At 49.1% G+C, this 23310-nt stretch overlaps 3 protein-coding genes across 5 annotated transcripts; all 3 read right to left on the bottom strand.

Moving 5' to 3' along the window:
- Positions 1 to 490: 490 nt before the first annotated feature.
- Positions 491 to 5246, bottom strand: HOXD9 (homeobox D9). Of its 3 annotated transcripts, XM_075093535.1 has the most exons (4): positions 5089 to 5246; positions 3528 to 3585; positions 1477 to 2097; positions 491 to 1072 (listed from the first exon to the last, which is right to left on the bottom strand). In XM_075093535.1, the coding sequence occupies exons 1-4, from the start codon at positions 5089 to 5091 to the stop codon at positions 831 to 833; spliced, it is 924 nt and encodes a 307-aa protein (XP_074949636.1). In that variant the 5' UTR covers positions 5092 to 5246; the 3' UTR covers positions 491 to 830. The 3 variants fall into 3 exon arrangements, with proteins under 3 accessions (XP_074949636.1, XP_074949637.1, XP_074949634.1); XM_075093536.1 differs by lacking the exon at positions 5089 to 5246 and having other exon boundaries at positions 3528 to 3594; XM_075093533.1 differs by lacking the exons at positions 3528 to 3585; positions 5089 to 5246 and having other exon boundaries at positions 1477 to 2228.
- A 278-nt stretch (positions 5247 to 5524) lies between these two features.
- Positions 5525 to 8699, bottom strand: HOXD10 (homeobox D10). Its single transcript, XM_075093532.1, has 2 exons — positions 7896 to 8699; positions 5525 to 6433 (listed from the first exon to the last, which is right to left on the bottom strand). The coding sequence occupies exons 1-2, from the start codon at positions 8635 to 8637 to the stop codon at positions 6156 to 6158; spliced, it is 1020 nt and encodes a 339-aa protein (XP_074949633.1). The 5' UTR covers positions 8638 to 8699; the 3' UTR covers positions 5525 to 6155.
- Positions 8700 to 15928: 7229 nt separating this feature from the next.
- HOXD11 (homeobox D11) lies at positions 15929 to 18218 on the bottom strand. The gene is made up of 2 exons (XM_075092573.1): positions 17329 to 18218; positions 15929 to 16753 (listed from the first exon to the last, which is right to left on the bottom strand). Exons 1-2 carry the CDS (start codon positions 17933 to 17935, stop codon positions 16518 to 16520), a joined length of 843 nt encoding a protein of 280 aa, XP_074948674.1. The 5' UTR covers positions 17936 to 18218; the 3' UTR covers positions 15929 to 16517.
- Positions 18219 to 23310: the final 5092 nt, after the last annotated feature.

Here is a 23310-nt window from a genome sequence, read left to right as displayed (position 1 = left end):
GTCACGGCAGACTTTATTGTGTAATAACTGACAACAATTACAACAGGTCCGTGGTTCGACACACGGGGTGGTTAATTAATACAACAGTTACCGGGGGCAGGGACGGCAGCTAGCCGGGGGACCAGGGGACGTTAGGCCTATTGCAAACGGCTTCAAGGGTGAGACAACCTCCTACTAGTGCACTAAAGGGGGGAATAGCTCGTGGCCTGGCTGTGGCATCTATTGCGAAGGAGCGAAATTCAGACCTAGAAAGCAGAGGTTTTGGGTAGGTTTCCTCTTCGTGGACAACACAGCACCCCCATTGATTTAAGCGACTGTAATTTAATACGTATTTTATTATCGTAAATATAATTAATTTCCTTACCTTTATTTTTGCAAAGTAACTACCTAGACTACATCACTTTTAAGAAACGTGTCAAACATTTAACATCAGATAGAGTTCCCAAAGCTAACGTGCACTCACAATACCATCAACCAAACAGTCTGGGAAGGAGGGGGGTGGGGGTGGGTGAAGCGACTCTGCAAAACACGTTGGCGAGCAAGACAAAATTTCCCAAAATACCTGACATAGACCACGTTTCACTTCTATCTAAAAAAAAAACAAAAACAAACCACAAAAAACAGATTGATCCTGGGGTGGGGGGGCACGGTAGAAGGAGGAGAAACGTAGTGGGGGCTGAAGGGGCAAGGGAAGAATAAAAGCAAACCAGAAAAAAAAGTAAACTACCCACCAACAAAAACCACCCCAAAAACCCAAACCCAAAACAAAACCCCAAAGCCCCAAACTCAAACCTAAAGCAATATTCCCCAACTGCGTTTCTACCCCAGCGTTAGTCTCCTTTATTGCCTTTCTCCTTGTTCATCTTTTTCATTTTCATTCTTCTGTTCTGAAACCAGATTTTGACCTGTCTCTCTGTGAGATTTAAAATCCTAGCTACTTCGTAACGGCGGTCTCGGGTGAGGTACATGTTAAAGAGAAATTCCTTTTCCAGTTCCAGAGTTTGATACTTTGTGTAGGGACAACGCTTTTTCCTCGTTGAACGAGCGTGGATCCAGTTTGCTGCAGGGTTATCTGGAAGGGAGGTATATAGGGAACGGGGGGCGGGGGGGGGGGGGGGAGAGAAAGGTCGTTAAATTAATTTAACGAAGGATGGACTGTTTTCACAACTTTGGAGGAATTATCATAAAAGCCTTAGTGCCCCAGTCTGTTTACTGTACAAATGATGTCTTGATGGTAGGTGGTTATGTGGAGTCTTTTATGGGTGCTTGCTGCTGCTTGCGCTGGGGTAGGCGTCTAGACGTTTTTATAGGTTAGTAAAACTATCAGTTTTGCACATTCGAGCCTTACAGGTTTCAGCAATAAATCAAAGGGGCAATTTCTTTCTTTCTTTCTTTCTCTCCTTCTTTCTTTCTTTCTCTCTCTCTCTGCTTCTCTCCCTCTCCCCCCCCTCTTTTCTTTATTTTTTTTTTACTTACTTGGGTCAAGTTGCTGCTGTTTCTCCTCCTTCAGATCGCTGCTCGGGCTGGGGTTGTGGCTGCAGACGGCGGGGTCCTTGGAGCTGCCGGCAGCCGCCTTCTCCCGGGGCTCCTGGAGGAAGGAGCTGCACGTGTACTCGGGCACACCGATCCCCTGGGACTCCCGGGACGAGGAGCACTCAGTCCTTTTGGAGGAGGAGGAGGAGGAGGAGGAGGAGGAAGACGAGGAGGCGGCTGCTCCCGTCTCCGGCTTTATCCCATAGTGGCGCCCGTTGGAGGAGCCGGAGCTGGACGCGGAGCCGCCGCTGCCGCCGTCGCCGCCGCCGCCGCCGCCACCGCCGCCGCCCGGGAAGCCCGGGAAGGGCTCAATCCAGGAGCGCACGTAGCGGCCGGCGTCGGCTGCCCCTAAGTGGGGCTGATGCATGTAGGGGTGGTAGATCCCGGTCATTGCCGCAGACGGCTGAGGGTGAACCGTGGACCAGGAGGTGGAGAACACGGTGGATTTTGGTGCAAAGCTACAGGAGGAAAAATCTGAACTCTCTGCAACACCTGATGGCCTGGAGGTCGCACTGTGACCTCCCTGGACGAATCTACTCCCGTAAACTTCTTCGCTTTCATGGCCTATGAGAGAATCGACATAATAGTTACTTATGGTGCCACTAGACGACATTTTAGGCTCCCCTCTTAGTCATATAAAAGGTTACACTGTTAACTGTATATGATACCCTCCCGGAGAACAATCGTAGTATTTTGCAGACTGCAACCCTCAACCATTGGTTGCGGAGCCCACGTGATCATATTTACCAATACTGCGAGTAAATCAATCCGCTAAACTGGGGCTGCTGTGATTAAAAAAAAAAATCATCATCAACAACGGCCCCGCGCAGCGCGCCGCGCCGGCTGCGCGCCCGGACCGCCCGCCCGCCCTGCCCGCCCTGCCCGCCCTGCCCGCCCTGCCTGCCCGCTTGCCCGCTTGCCCGCCCTGCCCGCCCGCCCTGGCCGCCTTCGCTGCCCGCCTGCCTGCCTGCCTGCCTGCCTTGCCCGCCCGCCCGCCTGCCTGCCCGCCCGCCTGCCCGCCCTGCCTGCCCTGCCTGCCCGGGGCGCGGCGGGCGTGGCCGCGCTGGCAGCCCACGGCCGCGGCGGGCGCGGACTATTTCTTCACCTCCTTTGAGTGATTTCTGCCATTCATTTCTTAATCAATGAGAGGCAGGGTGTTTAAATAAATCCAACAGCCTTGGCTTGCTAATCACACTCCAAGCTGCTGAGGAAACCCGCTGGGAAAGGGGGATTCTTGCCTGTAAAAACAAACCATCGCAAGCTGGGACTGTAACGACTTCTCATAAAACAGGAAAATGTTACAGTAAAAGCACATTGCGGTACTTCCATATTTCAGAGCATGTGCGGGTATTATTATCCTCTCCCCTCCCCCCCCCCCCGGACAGAAAGTTTCCATGGAAAGGACACACTTTTTAAAAGAGATGCCCATTGTGTTGTTTTAAAACAGGTGGAAGACCTCTGTAATGATTTTATGCCTTTCAATAAAAATTTTATGAGGTGTATTTGATTATAGATTAATGTGTCCCTAATAAAATGGACGGATGGAAACAGCAAAGCCTGTGTCTCCGAGCACAACTGACGTGTGGCTGAACGCATGCTTCTGTATCTGAGAGACTTTGGGGCTACACAGCTCCAACACAGCCCCCCTTATGGTGCCCAGCGCGGCCCGGGAGGGGACGCGGGCAAACGCTGCCCGGAGGAGGCTGCCTGGCTCGGCAGGGGCAGCGCCGCGGCCGCGGGCAGGGGCCGCGCAGGCAGCGCGCAGGCAGCGGGCGGGCAAGAGGGCAGGCAGGAGGGCAGGAGAAGGGCAGGCAGGCAGGCTCCTAGTTCAGGGGGAGCCAAGCCGGGCCGTGCTGGCCACGTTCAATGCCTACGTGAGATTTTAGCCCGCTTTGCTTTCTTTTCCCTCCCTTCCCTCGGCTCCCTCCCCGGCCCGGCCCGGTTATCCTTCCCCGAGCGAAATGGTGCCCGGTTAGTAGTGAAAACTGGATTACCCATGGTCGTCTGCCCATGCCTGCTCTCCCGACCGAGGGACGGCGGCTGTGTCGGGATCTGGAGGAAACGCACAGAGTTAGTGGAGAGCCCGCAGCACAGCCCGCCGAGGGCACAAACAACAGCACTGAGAAAACACTTCCTACTCGCGGGCCGGTATGAGGAAGGGACTGAAATTCCTGTTTATTTAATGATTTATTACTCTCTTAGCTTGTTTTCTTCCTTTTTTCTTCTCTTTTTTCTTTCCTTTTTCTTTTTTTTTTTTTTTTTTAGGTGGGGTGGGGTTTTTTGTCATCTCGCTTTAGTATTTTCCTTTGCGTTTTCATACTTCTCTTATATTTCTCTCTAGAAGCAGGGTTTATGGTATGGCAAGGAATGGCCCCTTGCTTCACACAGATATAAATGGATAAAGCAGGCAGATTAGAGAGAGCCTCCTTTTTTTATATACGTTAAACACTTGGTATGGAGCCAGCTAATTACTTCCCACTGCTGAAACTCCTTTGGTGATGTAGAGTATCTTCAAAGGAAAAGAAAAGAGGGTTCAAATATATGCAATATTTAAAGAGAGGGGGGTTTTTTGAGCACCGGTTTGTTGTTTGTTTTCGAAACGAGAGCAAGCACAAAACACCTACATGCCTGCGGCTCCCGCAGCTTCAAAATGGTGATGTTTTGGTTTGAGGAAAATATACCCCTGCCCTACGAGTAAACGTGTCCATAAGAAAGTGTTGGCTTAAATTAAATATCGGTGTTCAGAGAGCAAAATACAAGGCCGCTAGCTGTAATATGAGCAGTATCAGAGTCACCAAGTCAGACAACATTGGCACTATCTTGCATTTAATTTCTCCATTTAGAAACTGCTTAGGGGAGGAATGGGCGTTGATTGCGAGCAAGCTGGTTTCCCAGCGCAAACAGTAGCCACCCTATTTTTCCAGTACTGTTTGAAGGTGAAAGTATGCCCAAGTATTTGCACTTCAGTTTGGAGTCATGTTCATTTGCAAGCCATTTGCAGTTCTGCTTAGTATTTCTGCTCACACAGGCACTCACCCGCTCTCACTCACACACGCCCTTCCTCATCTTCCAGCGCCGAGCTCTGCTAGTAACATTTTTCAGCTATGTACAGAAAGGGTTAAGAGTCGTGAACTTCATTATCTGGATGTGCGCTACTAAAATGGAATTACGCGAAATAAAACGATCTCTGAGCAAACAGAAAGGGTGCAGGGTGACAAAAGTAGGACTGAAGAGGCTGGTGTACTTCTATAAGCACGCTTGGGAGCGTTTCTGCTCAAAAAAGCCAACCCTGCCAGATGTTTGAGGGAATATTTTCCCATCCACCATCTTCTGAAAGCTCTTGAGCTGACCAAGAACCGAACTCCTTAACATTTACTCACATTCAGCTTTGCATTTGGTATGACGGGGTTTTTTAATCGAGTAAAGGCACGAAATCAAAGTCTACACATTGTAAGCACGCAGTGACTGATATTTTTAAAATCAACATATGAACGTCAAATAAAACGACACACATATTGCTGACAGCTTGTAGTAGAAAGATTTTTTATCACTTACCATTTATGAGTTGATTGGATGAGGATGTCCAGTTTAGGTCATAATATTTTACTACTTTTTTCTTGACGTTTGGGGTTTTTCCCCCTTTCTCGCTTTTTTTTTTTTTTCCCTGCATTCAGTTTGTCAGACTGTGAACATCACACAACATTTTATCAATTAATCGTTTGTTTACAGGCACAATTATAAATGAATTAGGTTTACATCATTTCCCGCCCAGTCTCCACCCCACCCCTAAAATAAGGAAAGGAGAGGGGGAAAAAAAAAAAAAGAAGAGGGTGAAAAAGAGAGAAAGAAAACCAGGCAGACACACACAAAGACGAGAAAATGGCAAAGAAGGTACATCAGTCCGAAAAGCTGCTGAGAGAGAAAGATCAGGAGACCAACCTGCATCCGTACTTTAAACATTTGTAGAAAACCAAAGGAACCGCAGTAGTTTACAGAGTTTATTGCATTATACATGCGAACAGAACATGCACAAGGAGGACATATTGCTGCTGAACGACTACTATTCCACATATGCACCACAAGGAAATGTCTACAATGGAGGAGAAGGAAATATTCCATTTTACGAAGGACAATCTCTAAGTTCATTTGCGAAGATAGTTACATTATAATGTGCTTCTCTTTCCCCCCGCCCCCAAAGCTCCCCCCCCTTTTTTTCTTAAAGTATTGAATGTACTCAAAAGGTTATGGCCCGTGTAACAGCCCCACATAAATACCATTTTGTTAGTAAAAACATGAAAAAGTCACATTGCTTGGACGTTCGACAGTTCCAATAAGTTAAGACCAAATGATAATATTCAATAATAGTTACCCTGCATTACGATGAGAACAAAAATAAATTACACGTGCTAGGTTTTATATATACTCATCATAGTAATACATAGTCACTTGCAGCGCTAAAAGAAGGACGAAGAGTCACATTCTATCAGAAAAAAAAAAAAAAAAAAAAGAAAAAAAACCAAAACAAAACTGGAAAATGCCGGGTTTTGCCAGAGTCTCTCCTGCCTTTAGCAAGTGGCGGTGCTGTGCCCATTCCTCACTGGTGCCCCCCCCGGGGTTAGGGTTTAAGAGAAGGTCAGATTAGCGGTCAGTTCCCGGATTCGGTTCTCCCTGCTCATCTTCTTGAGCTTCATTCTGCGGTTTTGAAACCAAATCTTGACCTGCCTGTCAGTGAGGTTTACGCTCTTACTGATCTCTAGACGGCGCTCTCGAGTGAGATACATATTGAATAAGAACTCTTTCTCTAATTCCAGTGTTTGGTGTTTAGTATAAGGACACCTCTTCTTTCTGCCACTCTTTGCAGTTAGCCAATTGCTTGTTGGAGTATCAGACTTGATTTCCTCTATCAAAATCAAAGAAGAAGAAGAAGAAGAAGAAAAATCAAAAATACCTCAGGCTGTTAGAGTGTACCCTTGGCCATGACCCCTCCTCTGCAGTGTCTGGCAGATATGGTGGCTGTGGGCATTAAACACAGCTCGGGCGAGGTGTGGGCAGAGAGGGGAGACCTGCTGCCAGGCTGGGCTCGCCCGTCCCCACCGCAGGGCACCCTGCCTTGCGGCCGCCCCGCTCTCCTACCCCTTCCAGAAAGGGGCTCTCAAGTTTTCAGCTGGTGTTTAGCATTTCAACAATATTTAACCTGCCATCAGCCCCATGGCCACATTTGAACGGGTCTAGCCTCGCCATGGCCGCCTCGGGCTCCCATGACACTCGCTACGAAAATACCCCAATTACAAAATACCCTCGCACTGTATTTTGAAGCAGCTTCCCGCCCCCCCCTCCCAGCCCCAGCTCTCAGCTGAATTACACCAGCACACCTAGGAGCAGACATAGACGTTTTCCCAGCCAAAAGAATAAACAAGAAATTGTCACCCTCTGACTCGGTTGTTTGGTTGTTTTTTTTTAATTTTCCTTTTAGATTTTTTTTTCCCCCGTCAGAAAGGAATCCGCCCCACATCAGCCTAGACCTGGGCTGTTAAATATAATTCAGATAAAAAGAATCTCCAAGCACACGTAGGGTCAAAATCGACCTAGAGGTTGCAAAGTACATTTTGATAGGAGCAAATTTCCCGTTTTGGGATTCTTCGACACACGCCGTTCGAAAGGAAGGCTTTAGTGCACTTTTAATGGGAAAATAAAATCAGATTACCACCACCTTTAGCTTTCAAACGCATTTCAAAATACTGTTGCACTTTTGGAGCGCAAGCCAAGGTTATCTACAGCACCACATTGAAATATTCCACCTTTGGAGCAGGCAGATAGCGGGCTGCTGCTTTCATTGTGCATTTGTTTCCAGCTTTACCCAGCCTGGTAGCACCTATTCCTCACCTATTTTAATAGGATCGTAATTAACTTTAAATGCAATCAAACCGCAGTAAGGCTCAGTGGGGGGAAAAAAAAAAAAAACAAACCAAACCCAAAAAACAACAAAATACAATTAAAACAAATCAGCAAAATATTACGGGAGAAAAGTTGAGCTGGTCGTATTTTACAACCTCCAGACCTGCTTTTTTAGAGGTATGGGGCTGCTTTCGGCTGCTGCAGCGCATTAGGGAGTGCACGGCTATATTCCCCGCATCACGGAGGCGGTCTGCATGCACGAGAGAGGCAGATCTCTACGGAAAACCTTTGTACCCTTTTGTGTAGCATTTTTGCCTGCCAAAATCTTCAGATACAGCACCTGCAGCCCGATACTCCTTAGCATTAAATGTGATGGCTGTGATGCTCGTTAGTATATTCGAGCGTGCTTTATGGTGCTGGCGTGTTGGAGTTACACCACGGCACGGCTTAAACTCGGTAATACAGACCTTTACTCTCCTTCTCCTGGACTTCTGGGCTGGACACGGAGCCTTCAGGCAGGCAGCTCCGCTCGTCTTGCAACGTGGACTTGGGCTCGGGACTTTCCACTTGAGAGACTTTAGCGGTGCTGTCTTGGTTGTTCGGGTTTTCATTCATTTTCTTTTCCAGCTGAAGTTGAGCAGATATCTGCGGTTTGGAGCTGCCGCGAGGGTTTAACTGTAACATTACAGTTGAACTCGTTTCAGGGCTATTATTGTACTCTTGGGTTTTCCCAGTGGCGTAGGTCTGGCTCAGTCTAAAATATCCTGGGACGGGAACCTCGGGGTTCTCAATGGGGCATGATTCAGACACCAGCCTCTGGTAGGAAGGGACGTCTGCAGAAATGAGTTTGGATCTCTTATCGGAATACATGCAGCAATTGCTTTCTTCTTTAATATTTGTAGTGAAGGAACAAGTGGGGACCTGCTGTGTAACAGGTTGCTCTATTCGACAAGATCTGTTCGGGTCTGTCCAAGTGTCTACTTGAGGTATATAAGGATGTACATTCATACCCATATTTTGGTGATTAACTTCTCTTTTAGCCAGAGACGGAAGGAGTCCACAGGTTTGCATCCCATACGTCCCAATGTCTGTGCTAGGTGGCATATACATGCTGGCGCTGTTGGAGTAGAAACTGTCACTCCTGCACGCACTGATGAGAGAATCTACTAAAAAAGTATTAGCGGCAGGAGAGCTGTTGGGAAAGGACATTTTGGGGCGGAATTTGAGGAAGAGAGATTGTGTCCTTTGTAGGCTGACATCTCTAGGAAAACATTCCCGTGTAATTGCGGATGCCTCCGCGCGACCACATGACAGGCGGGCCAATGGCAGCGCCCGCCGCCCCGCGCCCCGCCGCCCCGCCGCTGACGCGCCCCGCCGCGCCGCCCCGCCGCGCCCCGCCGCGGTCAACAGCGACCCCTAGGCCGCCGCGCCGGCACCGCACCGCACCGCGCCGCGCCGCGCCCACCACGCCGCCGCCGCCGCCGCCGCCGCCGCCGCCGCCGCCGCCGCCCCGCACCGCCCCGCCGCGCTGCGGCAGCCGCGCCGGGCCCCGCCGCCCCGCGCCCCCCCGCGCCCCCGCGCCCCCCCCCCCCCCCCCACCCCACTCCGCACCGCGCCGCGGAGCCTCCGCGGGCGCGGAACCCCCCAGCCCCCCAGCCCCCCGGGCCGGCGGAACACCGCGCCCGCCCGCGATGGCTCCTGTAAAAGCCCCGCTCCTGACAAGTGCGGGGACAAAAGGTTGCGGGATTTATTAATGCGTATTAGGAAGAATCAGGGGCGATCGATACCAGCCTCATCTGCATTCTTGGGCTACTTGGTAATTTTCTTGCTTCTGAAGCTTTTTCAAGAGTTATACCCTCTGTTGCCGCGCACGGGAAGATATTTTATTAACAAATCAATCGAGACTTTGTAACGGATAAGATTAATAGTTAAGAGTTAGCATAATGGCGTTCGCGTTATGAATTATTGAAAATTATACCATTGATTTTTTTCCTCGCTGCTCACCGAGAAGGTCAATTTTTGTTTTAACACACATCGTCAAATATTAAAAGCTAGATTTTGTCATAACTCGAGTTTTATAGGCAGGCTACATTCCTAAAATTATTTTACAATCCTCTCTCCCGACCGCCTGGGAAAAAAAAAAGTGGGTTTTTCACTTGCCCTGGAAACTGAAAGCATCATAAAGATTATTTCTCCTTCTGTAGTATTGCTCATTAAAAAAACGTAGAGAAACTCATATCCTCACTGCAACTCTTCCAGCAACTTTTTCTTTTTCTTTCCTTTCCTTCTTTTTTTCTCTTTTTAAGAGAATGACAAATGCATCTGTATTATTTTAAAAAAAAAACCAACAACAAAACACCAACAACAAACCCAAGGCAACAGTAACTGTCTACATGGCAAACCAGATTTTTCCGTCCCCACATTTTAAACATGTTTTACTGTTTTTCCCCCCACTTCGTACCCATATTTACACCCGCAGCTATGACATTTTACATAGTGATGGTACAAACTGGCTATTTCTCTTTTTCCTTTGCTTTTCTTTCTCTTTTTCTTCTCTCTCTCTCGCTTTTTTTTTTAATTTTCTTTTGTGTCTGTGTGTGTGTAAACTGTCCTCAAACTGGACTATTTTTTATCTGGGACTAATGCTGTCAAGGACCCTCATCCAGACAAAGTGAACTTGTTGATAATTTTTGTTTCAGGTTCATCCGCCTGTTTATTTTGGGCCTTTCTACCACCAAAACACCCTTTCAGCTCCCCAGGAGCGGGCAGAACGTGAAAGGATTTTTAAAAATGTAAATGCGCCTTCGGCACAGATGAAGTCGTGCCGTGTCCACCAGCGTGGATCTGAATTTTCCCCTGTTCCCTAGCGTGGGGATGTGTTGCACTTTAGCGTGCGCTTTACACCGCTGGAAACAATAACCCTGTTTAAAATTTCGCTGTGGCAATGAGACAGACCTTTTAAAACCTTATCGCAGCTGTTCAAATACAACATCATTGTCAGGTTAAGAGCCAGTGTCTTTTATGGCTGCAGCCTCCAGCTTCTGCCTTGCCGGAGAGTTTAAATATTACCTTCGCAATATTCGCTGCTTTCAAGGTCTTCCCGCAGCATCCCCCGCGCCCGGCGCAGCCCCCTGCCCTCCCCGGGCACGCTTCGCCACCACCGAGGGCTGAGGGGAGAAGCGGGCGCTTCCCTGCGATGTCTATTTAAGATCACGATCAGAGCCATTGCTAAGATTTGCCTGTGCCGGGAGAGGAGCTGCGGCGGAGCCCACGACGCTCCCTCCGAGCGCCGCATCCCCCCCTCGCTTTCTAGCAATTTCCTCTTCTTCAACAACAGCCCGGACAACCCACGGCGTTTAAAGCAGCAAAATACTATTTTCCTTGACGCAGTTTAAGGCTTGACTGTGACATCTAATCAGGAATTTTATGCCCATCAAATGGCCCTTTCATAATCTTTATTTACACTTTAAGAAAAGGGGATCCCAGAAATATCCCATCTGAAGTCTTAGCCCAGAGGTCTGCAGCAGCTTTCGCCCAACAGCAAAGTTAAAACAATAAGAGAACGCTGAGCTGCTTTCCACGCCAGCCTGGCCGGTGCTAGGGAAGCTCACTCCTTGGCTCCTTATTAGACATGAGGGCTCTTTGATTTTTTAAATTGCAAATATTAATTTCTTGCATGTCACTAAGCGGAAACTCAGATGATAGCTGTGATGATAATGACTTAAATATCGTAGTCAGGACTGGCAACTAGCTCCGTAAGACCCTTCGCTCACGATAAATCACGCGGGTTTTTTAAAACGGGCAGCAATTTTTTTATTGAAAATGAACAGGAGGAAAGTTTAAGTTTGATGTAAATAGAAGTTGAATAAACATGCGAGAGCCACCGGGGAACTGGGGACTTAGGCTCTGGGCATTTAATGTCACTCCTGTTTTAAATCATATTAAAATGGAATCAAGTAATTAACATTAATAAATAAATCAATATTGTGCAATAAATGAGATATACAATCTACATTAATAGAAAGGTTTTGCTCTCAGAGCCCCATATTTTTCCGAACGAGGGAGGGAAGAAAAAAAAAAAAGAAAACCCACCCCCACCGATGGGTCCATGCAGATGTAAATTACTGTTTGTAATAAAGCATAGGTGAACATTACAGTTTTCTCCTCTAGCAAATGTCAGAGCTAAAAACTTGAGGTTACCAGACGTGGCAGCGGGGCTTAATTTTCACTGCCTTATCTTCCTAAACCTTATTACTGGTGATATGATTATTCTCCTTCCCCCCCCCCCCCCCCCCCGGCTGTGCTGAGGATTCTCATAGTTGCAATTTGCTGTGTTTGTGTCTCATTATGGGAGGGGGATGGGAGAGAGGTACGAAAGAGGCTAGATTTTTTGCAGATGCCTTCAGTAACTGAGGTATTGCGAGAAATAGCTTATTTTAAAAACAGGCTGGAACCCAGGAAGCTTTTAGTAAAATTCCTTTCATTTACTCGATTTTAGCATTTTATTTGGGGTGTCTTTAAACGCGCGGATTGCATATTTTATGCCACGCTGTTATATCGTGGGGAGATTGAAGAATACTTTTCATTTAAGGAAAAAAAAAATTGGCCAGGATATTGTGTCCTTTCTTCTTTTAATAATGCAACTGTCACGTTGCCCAGATTTCTATGTGCCATATTTTCATAGAAAGAGTCAGCGTCTGGGCTGAGGACTCAGATTCCCTGGATTTTTTTTGACCGAAGGCGGGGGCGGGAGGGGAAGGCCGAACATACTGATGACATTATGCCTTTTCCTAAATATGAAAGCTTATAAAATAAACAAAGTAGCACGCTGACCATATCTTCCAAGGTGTTATTTCTGAGCGTGGGGATCGCACAGTAGCACTGACTGTACTCCCAGCTTCGCCCGGAGCCTCAGCCCTTCCTCTATTGTATTTCTATATTTCTCTGGACACAGAAGTGTGGTATCTGGCACGATGAGATTTTAGCGTGCCGATTGGTGGCCGATTCTGCCCTCAGCCTCGGTTATTTGGGCTGCACATTTCTCTTTCGGCAGATTCCTGCCGCGTTTGTAGTTTGATGAGAAAACAAGCAAACGCCCTTTTCGTACTCCTTAAAGGACAACCCTAAAGACATTTGGAAATAGCTTACTGCCTTTTCTGCCTAAAGGAATAAAACAGAAAAAGGGGTTTAAAAAAAAAAAAAAGAAGAAGAGAAGATATTATGGACCTGCACAGAACCATCCATTTACACGATGGTTCAGAAAAGAAGAAAGCGGCGCTTCCATATTGCGGTCTATTTATATTTTTTTAATCCACACCACCTCCTGGCCCCCGTCACTCCTTCGCATTCGCTGGGATCGGCCTCACTGTCCCTGCCAGGGGCTAAAGCACCTCGGGCGAAGCCTAACGGGTTTGGGGTCGGTGCGGACTCTCACGCCAAGAAAAACAAACAAACAAACAAACACAAAAACTTCGCTAAACGTTTCCCTCTCGAAATGGATATCTCCACCCAGGGGAGACCAGGGGATTTTCCTCCGGGCTTCGGCTGCGCCTGCGAGAGTACCTTTGGCGTCAGGGATCCCAAGCATTTCAGATTATACAATGCCGTTTTATTACCGACGGAAAGGCTATTTCTAGGAAACTCTTAACAATGAACTTCTAAAAAACAAAACAAAACAAAACAAACACAACAAAAACAAAAACCGCCCAAACCAAACACAACCCAACAACCCAGCAGACAACGTGCCAACAAATGCTTTCACGAGAGACGGGGCTTTAAAAAATGCGGAATATGGCTCAGCCAACGTGAAATAGATTTCGATGGATTCTGCAAATAAGCAGAAAGCAGCAAAGCCCTTTCTTTCCTCAGATTCTGACCAAAAGTGTGCACTGGAGGAAAAAAAAACAAAACCCAGAAAACCAGAAAAACGGAACATGCTCGGTCACTGGAGAGCTTCCAGGAAATTCATAAGCTTCGCTTTAATTTTCTAATCTCTAGTTTCATTTTAATAGATCTCCGTAGTACTCTTAAGGAGAGGGATTTCATTCAGCAATGCCTTGGCAAGGTGATGTTCGGATATTAAAAAATCTTCTTTTCGCTTTAGCCTCTCCGTCTCTCTTTTTTAAAAAAAAAAACAACAAACCAACCAAAAAAACCCCAAGCGCTCTCAGGATCTAACGTTAATCTCGCCTTTAAATAAAATACGTTCTTAAAATTATGTTTTCTGTACCCAGAGGTTTATTTAAGAAAAACCTCGAATAAGAAACGAAGATAAACTGTGGAAACGAGTGGTTTTTATATTACTTTTTTTCCATCGACGTTAAGACTGTCCTTAAGTAAATAGATTTTCGTTCTAGGGAACGAATTCTGAATATCACTGCGGGGTTTTTTTTCTTTCTTAAAATTATGCGATTTTTTTTAAAGCTCGAATGCATTATAAAAGATTACGACCCCCCGAAAAAAAAATCTTTTAAAGTGGCATATTTCTCCAGCACGTCACGGTTATGGGTTATTTGTTTAATAAATCTTTTTGATGCTTTATTTTCTCATTTGGAAGGCCCTGAAATCTTATCGTTACTTATATATTAGATATTTTATTAGCAGTGGAATGATTACTGGGGGAGCTCCGCGCGGAGCAGCAGGACGGCCGTGGGCATTGCGGGGCACGGGCGCGCCCTCCTGTGGCCGATGGCCGCCAAGCACCGGCGATGTCCTCCCGCCCCGGCGCCTTTCTCTTCAGCTCTACTTGCTCTCAGTCATGGGTTTCTTCCTCTCTTTTTAAATAGGAACCTAAAGCTGCTATAATGGAGCATTTATGCGAGATTAATGCTAGGGTGTTTCGGTTTCCGCGGCTCTCTTTTGCGGTGTCTTAGCATTTTAAAGCCGTATTAATCCGCTAAGATAGACTGTTAAAGCACTGCGGGGAACAGAAAATGAAACGACTCGCTCTCGCCCTGTGGATTAAAGCTCGAGAGAGACGCGAGAATTTTGCTATAAGGTCAGGCTAAATCCTTTGAGAAATTCCCCGCCACTTTGCGCATTTCTAATTAATGGGCTTTGTGGGGAAATGCACGTTTGCAGAAAAGCTACACAGAAACATCATCTTTCTCCCTAAATTACGAAGCATTTCCTACAGCCCCCGCATTTTTTTAAGCGAAAAACCTTTTTTTTTTTTTTTTTAAGCTAAAAAAAAAGGCGATTTGGGGCGAATTCCCGGGGCGCGGAAGAGAGGGGCAAGGGGAGCAGGGGTCCGGCCGTGGCCGGCCGCGGGGAGCAAAGCGGGACACGCTCCTCGCCACGCCGCGGAGAGGCTCACCTCGACCCAGCTGGGATTTTCTTTGCGTTATGATGCATTTGCTAATATGGCCAGCTATGCGGTGATAAGTGTGTGTGTGGTTGTGCGTGTGTGTGAGAGAGGGAGGGAGGGAGACGGTGAGAGAAAGAGTGGGTGGTGGTTGAAAATAACAGAGGAACTTTAAGGCGCCTAATTATTCAGAAAGGTTAAAGGTGATGACCTTGACATTTTGGAAGTTCAAAGGCATACACTTATGTTTTTCTTGCTAAAGGGTTTAAAAAAAAATTTTTTTTAGTCATGCCTCCCTCCGCATCCATTTCTCTATTTTTTGAATTCTCGGGCTTTTCCTGACTTATTTGGGTACTTTTGCCTTCCCTGCGTGCGAGCTTAGGGACAGCCGCTCCGTCCTATTCAAAAAAGGCAAATTCTTTCCCCACTCCTCGCCTTTATTGCACATTGCGGAAATCTCTTTTTCACCCACCAGAAGGTGTATAATATAACCCAATTAAGCTGTTTAGAACCTCGGGTTTTATGGTGTTGTCTAGACAGTTCAAGGTTTTGTAAACAGCCCAGCCAGGTCACGCAAGATAAAGCGGCGCGGAGCGGCGCGGAGGGACCTCGGCCGGCTGCCTGCCCCCGCGCAGGGCCCGCCGCCGTGGGCTGCGCTCCCGGCCGAGCGCCGCGCTCCCCGCGCCCGGCCGGGGGGGGGGCGTTTAAGAGGTCCACCCCTCTGCCTCCAAAGTTTTTTTCCTTGTCTTCCCCCCACCCCCGTCCACCAGTGCCAATTGTTTATAGCTCCCTCTCGCCTGACTCGCTCCGAGTCCTCGGTCTTTCTGCCTTACCCTCCACTAACAAGTAAACAGTCATTGGCGTTGGGGATTCTGGGCTTACTGTGAGCCTGGACAGTTTAAAAAAAAAAAAAAAAAAAAGAAAAAAGAAAAAGAAAAAAAAGGAGCCTTTTCGTTGTTTACAGTAGCAGGAGCACCATCAGAAGTGATGGTCTGCAGACAGCCATGTTGGCTCTGCCTCACAGCCAGCAGGAAAGGTCGCACATACCTACAAAGGGAGAGTTAGACATCTGAACTATTATTTTTAAAAATGCGTTTAAAATAAACCGACTAGGCGTCCTCCCGGTATAATTTAACTGAACTTGGCTCTAGCCCGGGAAGTGCTAGGATCCTTCGGAGATGGAAATCCATACAGTGCACGGAAGTTATAACCTTAACTTTACTAGAAACCATTTATTCACATGAAAAAGACAGTGGCCCATGCTTTTGGATGACAATAGAAACATATATATATATATATTTTATATATAGCGAACGTACATTTACCATCTCTTAAATAAACCGCATTCACTTAAAGGGAGGAAAGTGTTATCCTAGCTCAAAAGCAACAACAGAGCCCCCCCGAACTCAATGAATTGTAAGCGAAAACTACCAGACACACTGCAGGTCCATTGCTGGTACTGTGCGAGAGGAAAAAAAGCACCTTTGGCGAGAAACACTTGAGAGTGGACAGTTGGATTTACCCTAGTTTCCCCTTATCAGGAATCTGCTCCGCCAAGCCCCGAAATCTCCAGTGGCCATTCAGTATGTGGAGTTGCACATGAAAATGAAACTTTGAGTTCCGCAGGGTAGATGTGTCATGTAAACCAATTTACTTTTGCATTCAGATAGCAGGTCAGAGAGACCGAGATATTCTTTGTTTGTCTTCTTTCTTCTTTTTCTCTTGCTCTCTCTCTCTTTTTTTTTTTTTCCCTTTCTTTTTCTTTCTCTCTTTTTTTTTTTCTTCTTCAAAACAAGGGATTCCCAGTGAAATATTGGAGCCGATCTCTGTTCAGTTTCTTTTCTTTCATCCTTCGATTCTGGAACCAGATTTTAACTTGCCGGTCAGTGAGGTTGAGCATTCTGGACAACTGCAGTCTTTTCTCTTTGTTTATGTACACGTTGAAGAAAAACTCCCGTTCCAGTTCTCTTATCTGATATTTGGTATAGGGACACCTCTTTTTCCTTGATCGCTGGGGAATTGCTGAAATTCAAGAGAGAAGAAACTGATTTATGCAGCTGCTACGAACAAGCTCAGCCAGGACGAGATCACAGACTTTGACAATATCCCATTGCCTGGGAAGCAGCCCTCTAGCAGTTGCAAAAAATATTCTTGGGGCTTTTACTCTCTGGGTGACTTAGGGAAAAAACGAATATTTCCCAACTTCTCCTTAAAAGAGAGCACTTCGAGCAATTCAGAGAGATATTTAAATGGGCTGGAAAAATTCCAAGTTTCTCAAACTCCTCTTCCCCCCCCCCCCCCGCCCCAAACAAACGAAGATCTTAAGCTCTAAACCGAAGGCAGCTCTGAGCACTACCTGTGAAATCTCCCCGTCTCCCCCCCGCCAAATCAACAATTTAATAACAATTAATATCCTCTTCCAAGAATACCTTAAGCCCACCTAAATTGGTTTCCTATCGTAAACACGCTTTACAACGGTAAAGGAAATCTTATAGGATATATAAAATCCTTTGGATGCTTATAAAATTGCACATAAAATGCGGCTTGACAAAGTGTTGGCCTTGTAGTCTTGCCCCCAATTTACTACTGATACCTACCTGAACTGTTGCTCTTCTCTGCAACAGCCTCACCAGAAGGGGAATCGGCGCTGTTTGCTGGTGTCACTTTCTTCTCTTGGCTGGAAGGTGTTTTACTGCAAGTGCTGTTCTGGGCTTTCAAGTCGCCCTTGTCCGCGTCCCCCTCGCCCTCGGAGTGCTGCTGGTACGGGGGTCCGGGGGCTGTCTCGTAAAACTGGTCGAAGCCTTGCGGCAGGATGCCGTTCCTCCCCACCGAGCTGTAGAAGTTGGAGGCGGCGGGAGATGGTCCGTGGTGGCCGCAGACAGGGTCCGTTTTGAATAACATTTCCGTCCTCCTGTTCGCAGGCTGCAGAAAGTCTCTGTGCATCACCTCTTCAGCTGAGTAATAAGGAGCATAACTGCCCCTATACTGCCATTTGCTGCGCTCTAATCCGTATTCCCTGAATGCTACTTCGCGCACAGGTTGGACATGAGGTAAATTAGAAGAATAAGGAAAAGTCATTTGACAGGACGACGATTGCGACAAAAAAGAGGGTTTCGTCGAGAAATCTGAGGGTGAGACGTAATAAGCGCACCCTGGCAGATACATATTGGATGTGCCGTGACTGCAATCGTCAAACTCAGTCATGTCTTCCTTTTTGCGATTGCAAGCAACCAGGAGGCTTCAATGCATTGAACAAGATCCATCTATTGCACAAGAGGGTTTGGACAGGATCAACTAAGAAAAAATCCCCACCGTGTGCTGACGTGCAATTCATCTTGATTGATTCTAGTGGTAATTATGTCACGTGACGCGATGTAGAAATGTCCTTATATCTATATCAGCCCCTCGGAAAGGCTCCTAAGATCTCTCCAAAGAGCCCTCCCTGCACGGAGAGGCGAGCGCAGCGTTTGTGCGAGTAGAGCCGCTTTTTCCCCCCCCTCATCCTTTCACCAGGCGATGAGATACACGTAGGTGGTGCGGATAATCACCTGGGGCCGCGCCGCCCGGGCAGGCGCCTGCCCACCGCCGGAGCCCGGCGCGCAGCCCCGCGGCGCGCAGCCCCCCGCCCGCATCGCCCCCGGCCCGCCCGGCCCTCCGCGGGCAGCGGGGCAGCGGGGGGGGGCGGGGGGCAGCCCCCGCCGGGAGGGGAGCCCTCGGGGCGCGGGGTGCGAGCCTCCGGCCGGGCGCCCTCGGCTGGGAAACGTGCTCGTTCCTCGTCAGAGGGAGCGGCGCTGGCTGGCCGCCGCTCGGGCGGATGATGAGCGGGTGATGGTTCACTCAGGAAAGCCAAGTCGTGTCCACTCCACGCGCTCCAGCGTCTGCGTGGATCTGCCCGCCCGGCTCCAGCAACCCGCAGCTGGCATCAAAACCGCTCACGAAACTCAAAACCCGAGTCCCGACCAGCTCCTCTTCCCTCGCTTACGATCCCAAACACTGCGCGCTTGTGTAAGGGCGCCAGAGAGAGACCAAGATGAGGAACAGGCAAACAGGGCATCCCACAGCAGCCGGGTTTATGCAAAGAGGACACTTTCGGGCTCCTCTGGAAAGCAAAGGGCTAGGGCAGGAAGACAAGTCCACCAAGCACGGTTTCCTTGGGAAGCAGGGCAGCACACAAAGTGACCTCTGTTCCCCTGCCTCCAACTCCCACCAAAATGTTCATTTTCATTGGAAGGGAAAAGCAGGCTGGGGAGCGGGCGACGCACACAACACCCGCCAGCCCCGCGGCTGCCCTGGCTTCGAGGGCTCATTTTTGTTAATTTTTCTTTTCCTTCTCGAAATATGATTTTACATAGACGGGCACAAACCGGGTCACAAAGGCTGAAAAGAGAAAAGAATAAATAATACGCGCCAGCAATAGCCCTATGCTCGAGCAATTCCTCATTCCAGAAACGTTCGCCAGCTCTCTATGGGAATGCCTTTTTCCGCCACTGTACAGCGTAGCCAGAGTAGCCCCGCCACATGCCAACTCTCCAAATAAACCCGAAATCTGGGCGAGCTCTCCACGCCGAGCAGGGTCGCCCCCTGCCACCCAGGCAAGCCCCAGCCTCTCCGGCCGGGCGGCAGGCCCCAGATCACCTCCATAAAGACAGCCTCCGAGTCCCACAGCAAGCAGAGAGCCCGGCAGGTAGGGAACCGGCCCCGAAGCGCCGCGGGCAAGTGGGGGGAAGGCCCGGGGTGGCCTCGGCTCTGCGAGGCGACGGTGCCCGCGGGGGGCTCAGCCAGGCGCAGCCTGCGCGCCCCGCCGCCACGGGCGTCATCTGCGCGCCCCCGGTTCCGCGCTGCGGAGGGGCTCCGGGGGCGTAAGCCCCGCAGCCCGGGCTGTGCCCTGCACCCTGACCCCCGCCCCGCCGCCGCCACCGGCACGGCCCCTCCCGCAGCCCCCGGCCCCCCAGAGCAGGCGAGGGCTGCCCAAGGGGCTTCCACACCGCAGCCCAGCCTGCTCTTCCTGAAAAGCAAAAGACCAAAGCCAGGCAGATAAGATGAAACTCACTCCTTCCCTCCCCCCGCCTTCTTCCTTTTTTTCTTTTTCTTTGTACAATGTGGTATTTTTTGCCTTGGTGCTCGCTCGCAAACCACCTCAAACGCCACACATTGCTCCCAGCAGATAGACTCTCTCAAGGTACCACTAGGAATCAAGGCACAGAACCACCATTCCCTGCCTTTGTCGGTAACTTTCGAGCCTTCTCCATTCTGCTGCAACACATGAACAACCTCCTAAAAATGATGCCTGCGCAGTTAAAATGGCTCCTGTGTCACTTACCACCCTGAGCTTGCAGCAAAGCAGGGCAGGGATCCGTTTGCATTGTGTCCCTGGTTTCTGATCGCCTATCTCATCAGGAGAGATGGCTCTGGGAACCTATGGAACCTTCATTTTCTTTACCGTTCAAACAACTCATTACGCCTTAGCCAGAATCATTCACCTTCCTTTCGATGCAGCCAGCCGAGCATCAATTAAATTTTGGTGCAGGAGCCACCCGCTTTCAACTAATTCAAGTTCAAAGACATGGCGACGATTTGTTAATACGAAAACAGTCCTTTTAGGAATCAGTCCCTTAAAAAGCGATCTAATTTGGGGAATGCGCGCCCAATATCGCAGCAGAGACCTCGCTGGAATAAGGCAGAGCTGGGGGTCCCTGCCTGCCAGAGCATTTTCACCCTGGGGTCGGTTCCCAGCCCAGCCCGAAGCACAACATATTCCCCCCCCCCCCCTTTTTTTTTTGGTTGAATTTTTTTTTTGCCTTACTCAGATTAAATATCATCGACACATAAATGCACATCATGTAGACAGTCAGGCGAATACTTTACCGTTAGGCGTCTTGAAACATCTGCAACCGTTGCCTGGAATTACCAAGTATTCAGGTCCAAGTGACATTTCCAAAAGCCCTCCGTGGAAATTAAGGCGACTTGCATAACGTTCGGGTTTTAAAATGTACCCAGTCCGGCTGGAGAAGATGCGGTATTTTTGTGCCACCCAAGATAAGACACTAACTTGACCTTAACTTTGTTATGGCGCCCCTAGTATCTGGAGAACGTGAACAGACACTGTCTGGCAGCTCTCGTAAAAACCGACTGGAGAAGAGATTCTGAGTCATTTCATTTATTGCCACTACAGTTCTGCAAGAAAGCTTTTCCTCCCTGCCAAACTTTAATTATTTATGCTCTTTTAGGAAGCACAAAGGCATCCAGAGCCATTCCCAACAAGCCGAGTTGCGCTTGCAGCCTTATCAAACGAGGAGGAATGAAGAGCCCCCTCGGAAGGGTTTTATCAGGTTTAGGCTGCGGTCGGAATGCGAAGATGTTTATGTTGGAGTAAATAAAGGGATGGATGGTCGCCTGCATACTGCGGGGGGACGCGGGGGTGGGCGCAGTGAGCGGGTGCCCGCTGCTCCACCCCGCACCGCATGCACCCACAAAGCCGGGGCAGGGGGCGAAATACAGCTGGAAGGATACCCGAAATAATCCAGGCGGAGGGCGTAGGGTACATCCAGCTCACTCGGGTGCATCTCCTGCATGCCCGCCCGCCGTGCCGCACACGCGTGTGCACACATGTGCCCACGGGGCGGCTCAGGCGGGTGTGCGCCGGCAAAGCCGCCCAGGCAGGGCGCGCCCGTGTCTGCAGCTCTGCCACATGCGTGTGTGCCTCCCCACACGCCCGGAGCGGCTGTCGTCGCCCTTAGCTGCTTCAGAGAAACAGCTGAAACCTGGAGTATGGGCACGCGTGAAATCATGCACCATTTTCTCCCGCCTGTGTGTCTATGCGCAGTGTGCGCCCGCGAATATGTACGTCTGTGGCTGCGCACACATGGTTACACGCAACGGGCATGGGTGAAGTGAGCGCACCTATGCATGTACAGGCACATACACACATACATGATACGCGTGCTTCTGCATCACATCGCATTTTAGATCCTGCCTCCTCTGTGTTTTCCCGTTTCCTGGGCGGTTTAGACTAGAAGCTTTACAATAAGCCATTGTCGTGCAGCAGATAGGTTTATTAAATAATATATCGCCTTTCTCATCTTTTCCCCCGAGGTTCCTCTTCGGATTTCGCATCACCCATGTAATAAAGGGACTGGTTGTACTGGGGCGGGCTAGGGTGGGGAAGGGCGGCATAAAGGGTCCATTTCTCATGGACTGCAGCCGGCTGAATAGTATTCCAGGAGGGAATAAGAAAAGGGGCTTTATCTGGTTTTTGCCTTTCTCCTGTCTCACATCATTGGGGTTGCTTCTAGTTTTTTTAATTAGGGAAACGCCACTGACTGAAGAGACTTTTATTGTCCGCAATGCGCCAGTGCCCAGCGCAGGGGCTGAAAGCCTCGAGGGTTTGGAGGGACCCAGGGGTGGTGCCTCTGGCTGTAGGTGGCGAGGTGAGCATCCCCTGCCCCCGGGGTGCGCATCCCCTGCCCTCGGGGCCTCTCTCCCGGCGCTCCTTCCCCCCGCTTTTCCTCTGGCAGTCACCCCGCCGTGAGCAAGGAAGGGTTTTGTCTACAGTGGGTAGTGCGGTGAGGGTGGCCATTCTGGACGGCGAGAGAGGCGCCTCCAAGCCGGGCTGGTTTTCCTTCTCCCTCCCAAAACACCACCCAAGCGTTACCTTTGGGGGTCTCTGGAATGCTTTCGGGAATATGGCTGCATTTCTGCCCTCCTGGAAATCCGGCATTTACCTCCCAAAATCATCTGGACCACTGTGCCCTTGCGAGCAATACTTGCAAGCGAAAGAGTGGGTAGGAGCAAAGCTCAAATATGCCTCTTTATGAAATAATGAGTTTATTGCCTTCGGAAAGGCAATAGCCGCGTGTAAATAGGTAGCTGCTTTGTGCCGGTCCTTATGGTTGTTTAGCCTTGCTGCGTACGCCCCAAACAACCATATCCGAGCCTACCATATATATACCAGAGAATAACGCAGGCTCCGCCAGGGTAATTATTATTACTGTGGGGAGAAGCAACCCAAGGTTTTGCGTGTGGAAACGCCTCTTCATTAGAAACAGGTTTAGGTGGAAATCGCAGCCAAAAGGCGTTTTAATCCTGACCTAAAGTTCCGTGAGATTTTATTGTTACTATTGTTACTATTGTTGTTATTATTATTATTTTCTGAGGTATCAGACCAAGGCAATATCTAGCATTTCCCCTGGCTCTGCAGCTCCGGCCAGCCTGACTGCTCTGGTGCTGCAGAGGCTGGAGGCTCTCGGTAGAGAAAGCCTGTCAGCAAGATGCGGGGAAAATCGATTTCATTCTCGTCCTAACGCAATAATCAAACGGCTTGGGCAATGCTCCCAGCCCCTCTGGTTGGGTTTTCCTCTGAGGTTTATATCTGGGCAAAAACCCGAAAGCGTTCCCCACTTTCCCTCGTAAAAAGCCCTGCGGAAACGGCCACAGGGCCGGGCTCAGAAAATAATCAAACCCAGCAAAACCTCCGGGCTCTCCCCTCTCCTGCGCCTGCAGCACCCCGGGGCGAGAGAGGAGCTCCGACTCCCCCCAGCCGGGGCCGCTCTCCTCCGCCCGCTCGCTCGGGGCAGCGCTTG

The sequence above is a fragment of the Phalacrocorax aristotelis genome, chromosome 5 (genome assembly GCF_949628215.1).
Source record: "Phalacrocorax aristotelis chromosome 5, bGulAri2.1, whole genome shotgun sequence".
Classification (NCBI taxonomy): Eukaryota; Metazoa; Chordata; class Aves; order Suliformes; family Phalacrocoracidae; genus Phalacrocorax; species Phalacrocorax aristotelis.
This window is presented reverse-complemented; position numbering and strand designations above follow the sequence as displayed.

Coding starts and splice junctions, on each gene's coding strand:
- HOXD9 (XM_075093535.1), bottom strand. Junction 2,098..3,527: donor GCATGGGCAGACGACCATGG/GTAATCCAGTTT, acceptor ATTCTCTCATAG/GCCATGAAAGCGAAGAAGTT. Junction 1,073..1,476: donor ACAGCAGCAACTTGACCCAA/GTAAGTAAAAAA, acceptor CCTCCCTTCCAG/ATAACCCTGCAGCAAACTGG.
- HOXD10 (XM_075093532.1), bottom strand. CDS start 8,637: ATGTCCTTTCCCAACAGCTCTCCTGCCGCTAATACTTTTTTAGTAGAT. Junction 6,434..7,895: donor CCAGGAGAAGGAGAGTAAAG/GTCTGTATTACC, acceptor TGATTTTGATAG/AGGAAATCAAGTCTGATACT.
- HOXD11 (XM_075092573.1), bottom strand. CDS start 17,935: ATGACTGAGTTTGACGATTGCAGTCACGGCACATCCAATATGTATCTG. Junction 16,754..17,328: donor AGAGAAGAGCAACAGTTCAG/GTAGGTATCAGT, acceptor CTTGAATTTCAG/CAATTCCCCAGCGATCAAGG.